Source organism: Empidonax traillii, unplaced genomic scaffold (genome assembly GCF_003031625.1).
Source record: "Empidonax traillii isolate 1590-97213 ecotype Southwest subspecies unplaced genomic scaffold, ASM303162v1 scaffold1262:size201849, whole genome shotgun sequence".
NCBI lineage: Eukaryota > Metazoa > Chordata > Aves > Passeriformes > Tyrannidae > Empidonax > Empidonax traillii.
This window is the reverse complement of record NW_020956455.1, coordinates 1-10,207: the sequence shown is the minus strand read 5'-3', so window position 1 is coordinate 10,207 and position 10,207 is coordinate 1. Positions and strand designations below refer to the sequence as shown.

The window sequence follows — 10,207 nt, the reverse complement described above, 5'->3', positions numbered from 1 at the left end:
CTTCCCTGGATATGTTCCAGCCCCTCAGTGCCCTTCCTGAATTGAGGGACCCAGCAGTGATTTTGAAAAAAAAAAAAAGTCAGGATTTCGTATCATTTTATTTGTCCTCAGGACAACAACCAAAAAAGGTACTTACAAATAAAGGAAGTTTAATTAGCAGATAATACAGAACAGAACAATCCAGTCAGTGGCAAACCACCACAGTATTTACAGAACTGTAAATACTGTAAAAACTGTAAATAGAGCAGCAGCAGCACCTTAGGGCATCAGTACCCTACAGCTGGAAAGTTGCTGAAGTCTGTGACATTCCACTGTAAATAAAGGTGTTGTTAAAAATTACAAACTGCCCTGTAATGACTTTGATAACCTCTTGTGCAGCAGCCCCTGTAAAAGAAAAATCAGAAGGCAGTTAGCAAGTCTTATTTAAACAACAGTAACCCAATGTTATTTATCTAGAACTCACTACACTGGAATTATGTGGGCAGTGCCTATTACACCTCCTAGGAGGTAAAAATGCCTTTCAGTACTTCCCAGCATTAAAGAGGCTCAGAAAGCTGCAATTTCCAAAGTTATTTTGCTGTATGTACTTTCTCTCCATGTACACACCCTCAGAGTAACACTTGTGAGCAGACAGGGCCATGCAAGTTGAGACCTCTCAAAATACAACTGAGGTGTTAAATTAAAAAAGGTATAATTAAACTGTAAAATAAACTGAAGGGTTACGTCACTGTGTTCCCCTTGTGTTTTCCTGTAGTGTGAAATATTCTGTAATTTCTTCAGAAGTTGCCTTCACGTATTTTTCTAAAGCACAATACATGCCAAGTTTCACTTAATCAGAGAAAATTCCTACACAGAGTATTTAAAACATAATTATCTTCAGCATTGCATGAAGCCAAATAAAGGAGGTTAGTTAACTGATATATCAATTTTGAGCATCCAATAAAACATGTCATTTTGACAATACTCATAGTCTGAATGAAGGTAAGAAATCAGTGCTATTTATATCTCACAGATACTTTATGTAAGTGTATTGTGTTAATTTAAAGGCTCAGAGCCATCCTCACCTGCCATGAAGGCAGTGGGAGCTCAGTGCCCTCCTCAGCTCCCATGAAGGCAGTGGGAGCTCAGTGCCCTCCTCAGCTCCCATGAAGGCAGTGGGAGCTCAGTGCCATCCTTACCTCCCATAAGGGCACTGGGAGCTCAGTGCCATCCTTACCTCCCATAAGGGCACTGGGAGCTCAGTGCCATCCTTACCTCCCATGAAGGCAGCGACAGCGTGTGGCTCTGCAGCTCCATAGCGACAGCTGGGCAGGAGAGAACAGTCAGAACGGGCCATCAGTGCTACCAGCAAAGCCCCTCCCAACTCAGCGCACTTACAACTCCTGGACATAGTCATCCTTCACCACCACCGACAGCCCGTGCTCCTGCAGGAAACTGGCAAGGCAGGATTTCAGTTTCCCGACATCGTCTTCCACCTGGTAGTTGTAGATGCCTGGGAAGGAAGTGAAGTGTTTAATCACACAACTGTAACATCACACACAAAGTTAACGGGGTCAAACGGCAGCAGAAATACTTTATTTTTCTGAAAAGTTTCTAAGCTAATATTATTAAAACTAGACAAATAATGACTGAATATTCTGTGGATGCTGCTCATGATAATGACAAATTTTTATGCAGCTGAACTTGTAATCCATTCAACCTATCTCAGTGTTATTAATTCAGACAAATGCCTTCAGTTCCCATAGCGAAAAAATTCTCACTTTAATTCTTAAAGTTAATATGGAAAGAAAACACAACTAATGCTGTATTTGTAGTTTATAACTACAGTATTACAGTTATTACAGTAACTGTTGGATCTTTGTATTTCTTTTTTTAACTCTGTATTACCATACCTGGGTATCTCCCGTGCTGCTTGTAAAATCTATTTACAGCCCTCAGCATCAAGTACAGCACTATCTCACTGTCTGGGTTGTCCATGTGGGAAACTGGGAACAGCAAGAGAATTGGTTAGGTGGTAGAGATGAGCTGGAAAAAGTTTGCATTACCTGAAATCAAGTATCACCCACATGCTTAAACTGTAAAATCTGCAGTAAAAAGAAAAAAATCTTAACGAAAACAACCTGCAACTGAGAATCTCAGTGCCAGATATGCAGTTTTGCCTCCAAATTTTATGACAAAACCATTTGATATAAACTATACATTGATGACATTCACATTTCAACTCTGACAGCTGCTCTAATTTAAATAGAATATATCTTAGTTTCTAACTCTGGGATTTGAAAAACATGCTTTAAATATTGAACTGTAATGACAGTAATTACAAAACAGGTCTTAAATCCTTTTCCATGCAGCTCAGTAAATGCTGCCTGCTACTTAAATGACATTGTATATGACCAACTAATTCAAGGAGCTTTCACTTAAGTGATATATAATTATTATACAAATATTACATTAAATGTACATTTTGTTCAAAACGGGACTTGTATAAGCTTCATTTCAACAAACTGTGATGAAAAAGAATTTTTTTTAAACTTATGCAGGTTCAGAACAACAAAAAAAAGCAGTATTAAGTAACTAGTTTGCTAGTTCACATATTTAACAAATAAGCTGGCAGAGGACAAGACAGTTCTTCTCATTTGGTCAGGGGAAAGCACCTTTCCAGATCTGTCAGAAATAACTGAGGTACAGAAAAGAGAAGTTTGAAGAAAACAGTGTTTTATTTATATACTACCAAAATTAAAATCTGCAAGAAAAAAACCCAACACCCTGAAGCGTAGAACAATCTGTGAGGTCATTTCTGAAATTTTAAAATCAAACTAGACTTAAAAACTCCACACTTCTAGTTGATGCCAAATCAAAAACCTGCATAATGCAGTAGAACACATAACAGACAAGTTCTTTTTCATCACAGAGATGTCTGAAGTGGGAAATGCAATCAAGATGTGTGTCAGAGGGCAGTACTTACCGATCTCATCCCTGTTGAAGGTGTTCGGGCTGTGCTCCTCAGCCAGGGACCTGCAGCGCACCACCCGCAGAAAGGCTGCGTTGCTGCCTGATGGGGGGCAGGAGAGGAGCATCAACAACCTCACGTCACCAGCACAAATCTATTCAACTACATGCAGGTCCATGGCCATGAGTATTTTAGTGCTGTGTACTCCTGGAATCTACATCAGCCATGTTAATGTAACAGCTGAAAACCAGCTCTTCTACAGCAGCCACAGCCATCAGAGCCACGTGTCCTCTTCCAGGCTGCAGATGAACACGGGTTCCTTCCACCTCCCACTGCACCTAATGCTGCCTCACATGTTCTCAGTTAATATTTGAACAGTGCAGCCACGAGACTGGAAAGGTTCTTTCGCAGTATCATTGCTACGAACCAACCCTGAGCGCTGCAAAAGCAGCAAGTGGGAGGTTGCCAAAGTGCCAGTGAGTGCCTCGGCAGCACAGGGACAGCATGCTCTGGGCTGTGTGCTCACAGGGACACTTGCCAGCTGCAAGGACACTGCAGCAGGACATGTGCACATACCCAGAACAGACACCACCTGAACTGCCATCAACTGCTTTACCTTTTCAGAATAGCACAAGTTTACACTGCAAGACTAGTTAGGTACTCATCACACAGAGCAGAGGAAGCTTCTCCCTCTTGCTGCAGCTGAAAAAATATATAATCTTTTAAAAGCCAACTGTTACAGATTCACTACTGAGAGATGCTGAACATCTGGTACTTCAACTGAAGACGAGGGGTGCAAATCACTTACTTGAAAAATTTAAATACTGACTAACTATTTAATAATTACATTATCATTCAGAAGTTTGTGGTTATTTGGTCATTTGCATAAACCCAACAACAGAATCCAAGCATACTCACAAAACAATTTTAATTCTCTCTCTGAAATGGACTCTGGTGCCTAAAAGAATATAAAAGAATATACTCAGTATATACAGTGACCAGAATTCATGCTTTCAGATATATTAATATCTTTATTGTGAAATAACTAGTCAGTAATGCGCCAAAAAAAAGGTATCTTAAACTGTAAATAATATATACCTGTATGCACTTTTATATGATCAAACCAGAAGTGATAAAATAAAGCAGACCACAGATGCTTCATTTCATCAGAACTTACTTAAACCTCTTGAACAGCAAGGGGTAGGTAATTTAGCCTTCTCTTCCCCTGTGTCTCCTGTGACTCATCTGTGGACAGAACACGAGGGAGAAGCTGCTCTGCCCCTGCCAGGGTGGCCGTGCACTGGCACTCACCTTGCCCAGGGACTGTAGCAGTTTGGCAGCGTGGGCACCCACAGCAGCAACGTCCTGCTTGGCCTTCTCCCGGTACCTGGCAATCACAAAGCAGCCATCACTGCAGCACAGAGCCATCAGCTCCACACTGCACAGCATCTGCTGCTGCTTTACATCAGAAACACAACACACACACGTCAAGGAAGGGAGGGAGGTGAATGCAGAGGAGCTCCCTTGGGGCCAGGAAGGCACTTGTTCCCTCCTGTGTGATGTGGCTGTTCATGTTCATGTGGCTGAAGTAATCCTTCAGTTGGTTTCTAATATTTTAGTAATTTACGCGTTTTAATGTTTGCAGCCATTAATATTTGATGACACTGCAAACACCTCAACACCACAGTACTCAATAAAATTCAATTTAAGAGCTCATTTTAAGGAACTGTAGTTGTTTTATCTGTGAATTAAAATCCTGCAATGCTTACCAGTTGAGAACTGAAGGACAAAATGGTTTGCCAGTTCTGGATACTCAGGAGAATTCAGGTTTACAAATAAGAGTGTCTGTGCAAATTCAAGCAATTCTGGTTTCATTAAGTAAAATACTGATACAAGTTCCTGGGTTTACTATAATTACACAGAGGAACTTTCCTGAAGTGATGGGAATTATTTTAGACATGTAACAATTTGTATTTTTATATCATGTTTTAATGCTATTTGTCACAGTTGTGAGGAATGCAGCTCTAAATTCCCAGATTCCATTTTGAGCAGTAAACACTATTAAAGGCACACAATCCTTTTTCTAGTAGAGGTTGTGGTTTAGATCTATGGGGATCTATTAGATTTTACTCCAAAATCTCTTAGCTTTTACTTTCTGATTTGAAAAATTCAAAGTACAACTGCACAGACAACAAGTTAACAAAGTCTTCTGCAAGACACTTTTTCCTTTTAAAGATAAAAGGTGGATGAAACCATCAACTGCAAAGAAAATGGGACAGCTCTGAAGGCAGCACCACTGGCCAGCATCAGGAACTGTTCAGTAAATAACTGCATACTTACACGTTTTGCAGCCTGATAAATTTACTGGAGTCTGCAATCATATCAGGAATGGTGCCCCTCACAGGCAAGCTTCCCTGCCCTTCATTTGCCACAAACTCCTTTAGAGCTCGAACCAAAATCCAGAAGGAAGGAGACTGCAAATGCACAAGAGACAGTCAGCTGCACAGACATTATTTATGATGTTTGCTCCATTCAAGTGTTGCCCAGGACTCCTCCTACCTGCTCGGTGAGTTTCACACAGCAATCATCATTAAAAAGCTCCTGAATGCCTCTTGGGACCTGTGACAATAAATACATGGGGGTTGTAACTACTTGTCTTTTGATTCCTAAACCACAAGTTGCTACTTCAGAATTATCTAAAAACAATGAAAACTTCACTTTTAAGGTTTTTAAGCCTGATCAATTTATAAAGGGAATTTCATAACATTTTTTCAGGATGAAAGTACTGAGACAGGAACTCAGAGCTGATGAACCAACTCACTGTAGACCTGAATCCAAGCCCTGAGGAGGGAAATGCAGCCTCCCTGCATGAGCAAGGAAACTACAGAAATGCCATGAGCTACAGCTAATCCAGGTCTATTTAACCACACAACTTCAGTTCTAGTCATTCTATCAATCCTGTTTTACTTAAATGTTACAAATGGGATTCCTGTACTAAAAGTGCATCATATTTTCTGAGAAAACGATGCAGTTGAAATTCCTTCAGTTTTATCACAGAAGTGTTTATTTTACCTCTGTAGCATTCAACGCTGTGTTCACATTTTTTATGGCTTCTTCGAAGTTTTCCTCATCTTCTGGGGTTCCATTTTCATTCTTTAAGATACCTTATTTGAAAAAAAAAAAAAAATTTGAAACACTCAACCACTTGAATTACATCTTGTCATGTAGGTCTTTCCAACAGGGCAGACTGGCTTTGGGTGTGTTTATGGCATAACAGCCAATCAGCATAAAAGAAAAAAAAACCTCAAGACAAAAAGTCAAAGATGCACTGATAAAACTAACTTCTTGTGCATTCTGCATATGATTCATTTTCATATGCTGTTAAATAGAAGTGACTTATCAGAAAAAAAACAGTTTCTCTGTGTGAGAGAGAGATACTGAAGTTTCATAAGCACTGAATGAACAGCTCAACTCTCCCTCCCAACCCCACTTATGTTTTGCTGGGGGTTTTTTGCTCCAATTTGGCAAACACTCATGTACCCACCCAGCAAACCAGACCCACAAATGGACTGCACTAAAACCCTGATTTAACCAAAGCTTCAAGGACAGACCAGATCAGTTCAGTCCCCTCGCCCAGCCTGGGGACAAGGATGGCAGAATCCTCAGAATTTGCACACAGGTCACCTCCAAGTGAGGAAATACCAAAAATTTCCTTACTGCTTTTATTCTACAATCATTTCAGACAATATATTTATAGATCTTAAAACCTCCACATTATTTTAGCACCCACAAAAGGTCTTTGAAACACCTGCAAAACTGGAGTTGTTCACATGCTGGTTCCAGTGCACTCAGAGCTACGTAACCTTTGTGTCTCTTGACTGGTACTTTGGAGATGCAAAGATTACTAAGTGTCAGGGGGTCAATAGACCCACCAAACACCTGCAGTTAAAGACAATTCCACTGTCAAGAGCCACTTGTTTTCCTCTTTATCTGATTTTCTACAGGTTTTTCTCTTGAGGTCTTTCCTCCCTCCCAAATCAAAACACACTCTGAATTTTTAACACTGCCAAAATGCATTTATAAGCAAGGCTGGGATCTCAACATCCACCTGTACAAAACCATCCTTTAGCAGAAGAATCCTACTGAATATGCCAGCAGATTTTTCACAAATTCACCCTGAGAGAACTTGTGATTAATTTTCAGACACCACCTTATTTCTGCCAGTATGAACAAGTGACTCCTGGGCCATTCATTACCTTGTCGAATCAGTTGTCTGAAGGCTTCTTTTTCTTTGTAACTTTTGGGCAGCTGTTCACTTTTCTGAATTTAAAAACACAAAAAGATGTTGTCTTTAAAATAGCTCCTACCAACCTCCTCTCACTGTGTTCAGACTGAACTCCAGGAGTCTGTCACTGCTCACACACATTCACCTGTATTTCAAGATATAGTTTTTAAGATTCCACCTTGGTTTATGTTACTGCCAAAATAATAAATTAGGGCAGAAAAGGCAGAGCAATAATAGCAATAGTTTTGCAACACACCTCGTTGAACCATTTTGTCAGGTACTTGGCTACAATCACGACCCATGGAGTGTGGCTGTGGTCCTGCAAGGGAACAGCAGAGAGACCTTGGTCAAGTTGAGAAAAGATAAAAAACAGGGAACAAATTAAAAATCTATTTGAAATGTAACCTCCTCACATCCCTTCCACTGCTCTAAAGATACAGGACATGTTCCAGATTTTGATTCAGCCAGAACGTTCTCTAACAACCATAAAGCAAATTATTAAACTATTATTACTTTACTTAAAAAAATATTATTACTTTAAAAAAAATTACTTTCCTTGTCTGAGTCAGGTTCTCCAGTATTTTTCTGGAGACAACACCCTCACTGCAAAGCTCTGCAGCAGTAGGGAATCATAAAAATTGAAAAAAACAAATTAAAAAAAAAAAAAAAGGTGTTAGGGGATATTCAATCAAATAAAAGATATCCTTGCGTCCCAAGACCTCCACCTGCACACACCAACCTTCTTGTCCATGTGATCCAGGTCGTAGGACTGAATGTGTTCTGTCAGCTCTGCAAATGGTTTGTCCAGTCTCAGATCTTCCAATGCATTGTCAGGGTGAGATTCAACAACTGGGAACAAAACCACACCAGGTATTTTGCAGCTTTATGTCTGGCCCTCAAAACGAGCTCCACGTCACACATGGCACCACCTGCTCCCGCAACTGCCCAATTCTCAGAGTGTTCTGTTTAACTCAACTTAATGGCAGGATAATCTCCAATCTTACTATTTGTTGCAGGCCATAATTCCTCAAAGAATGCTCCTGTCATGAACTGCAAACTAAGACTCAACAAACACTAAATACATCACAAGATGAAAATAAACCAAAAGAAATAAATTCAAAGTGACATCAGGCATTGCAAAGTCTCTATCTCAGAAAACCCTCTAACCTGGATGTTCTTTAATAATGACTCTCATATAACCAACCAGTCCATAAGTCCTGCAGACCAGCAGAGGAATGTTGGAATTCCAGAGGAGCTCAGCCAGGCGCAGCAAGGTACTGTGAGGGAAAAAACAGCCTTTTTCAGATACACAGGACACAACAGGCAACTCTTACACAAGGTGCTTGTGAAAGAGCCCTCCCAGACACCTTCTCTAACAGCACATGATCCTAAGCACATAAGGCGATTATTTCATAGGGGAATTTACACTGGGTTAGAAATAGGTTCATCCATTATCTTACTTATGTCTCTCCCCATCCTCCCAAACGCTACAAATATCAACCCAAAAGCTTCAATGAGTTGTGAAAGTGGGAAAATAAGAATCAGATCTGTGTGTTGCACAGACATAACTTCAATAGGGGCAGTTCCAACCAGGGGGTTTTGATTAGCACACAGGAAATACCCCATTTCCCCAAGGGAATCACCACTTCAGAGAGGATCTTATTCCTGGGACAGCTCCTCCAGCTCCTGGCTGAGAAGGGGGAGGGACAAAATTGATAAGGAATGACCAACAGCCACTTCCTTGCAAAAGCAAGATTTAACTGTTCAACCACCCAAGAACCTCTTGCCTCTCCCCCAGGTTTCCCAGTGCTCCCAGTTGCAGTTATCCATCTGCACCTTTCCTGGCAGGCAGCACTCAAGGAACAGGTTAAAAACAGTAAAAAAAGTCAAGAACTACTGGTCTTGACAAAGCTTAGATGGGAAACAGAATTACATATATGGGTGAATTGGGAAGAGTTATAAAACAGTAAAATGCAGAAATGCAAAGGCATCACAGAGCCTCTGATGTGTCAGGCTGTACATAAGGACACTTTTACTGGGGCTTTGGACAGAAACAATTCTCACTACAAAAGAGTGCCTGGCATAGAAAATACACTGCAGACAGCACTAGGAGCCAGGCATGGATCCGAGAGAGATTTGAAACTATGTATTAACATACAAAAAGGTCTCCAGAAAACCCATAATTTACTGTAACTTTCTTTTCTGGTTTAAGTTTTTCTGCAAGAAAGTGCCTGTAATTCAAATCTGCTTTTACAGCTGAGCAAAACCCAAACAAATAACTTTAGATGCTCCTTTACCTTTCTGGTAGTTGTGTTGCAATCACCAAGTTAAACCGATTAAAAAAGGAAGGGTTGTTGTCCAGGAGCTTTTCTGGACTCTAAATAGGAGAAAAAAAATATATGTCAGGAAACACTGTGAAAATTTCTGAACACAGAGCAAGTCTGCTCAATACTGAATATAAAGTGTTAAGTGAAAGTTATAAGATTAAGTTACAAAATAATGTTTAAAATACATGAATTGACTTTTTGCAAATAACTTCGGATCATCTTCCTCAAATGCTGTTTTATCATGAAGCTTCTTAAACTGCAGCATGACAAAGCTACACGTAGCTCCTGTGTCCTGCTCTTGTCACACTGAATAACACACACAACTAATTTAGGAATACAAACCTCTTCAACAAAGTTCCCAGAAACATCATTATTCAGCTCCTGCAGCAGCTCCATGGCACTCTGGGCACGACTCTGTTTAGGAGCAATTAAAATGGAATGTAATTTATACAGTGTATCAGTAGCCACATGCTACAAATACCAAACACAACAACCCCTAAAAACACCCCATAATCAAAACTCATCAGAAACCAGAGCTCCTCATTCCAAGTCTTGCTTATCTGAAGCAAAAGTAAATCCCATAACAGCAGGCAGTGTTTGAGAGCATTTTTAGCAGTATCATTTTAAACCCACAAATGATGTGAC

General features: G+C 40.2%; 1 protein-coding gene across 1 annotated transcript; it reads right to left on the bottom strand.

The window, feature by feature from the left end:
• Window positions 1–129: 129 nt before the first annotated feature.
• Window positions 130–10,030, bottom strand: NAE1 (NEDD8 activating enzyme E1 subunit 1). Its single transcript, XM_027906232.1, has 16 exons — window positions 9,905–10,030; window positions 9,533–9,612; window positions 8,403–8,512; window positions 7,975–8,084; window positions 7,492–7,554; window positions 7,207–7,270; window positions 6,023–6,114; window positions 5,510–5,569; window positions 5,291–5,424; window positions 4,262–4,337; window positions 3,869–3,908; window positions 2,966–3,052; window positions 1,893–1,985; window positions 1,378–1,492; window positions 1,255–1,304; window positions 130–384 (listed from the first exon to the last, which is right to left on the bottom strand). The coding sequence occupies exons 1-16, from the start codon at window positions 9,956–9,958 to the stop codon at window positions 275–277; spliced, it is 1,338 nt and encodes a 445-aa protein (XP_027762033.1). The 5' UTR covers window positions 9,959–10,030; the 3' UTR covers window positions 130–274.
• Window positions 10,031–10,207: the final 177 nt, after the last annotated feature.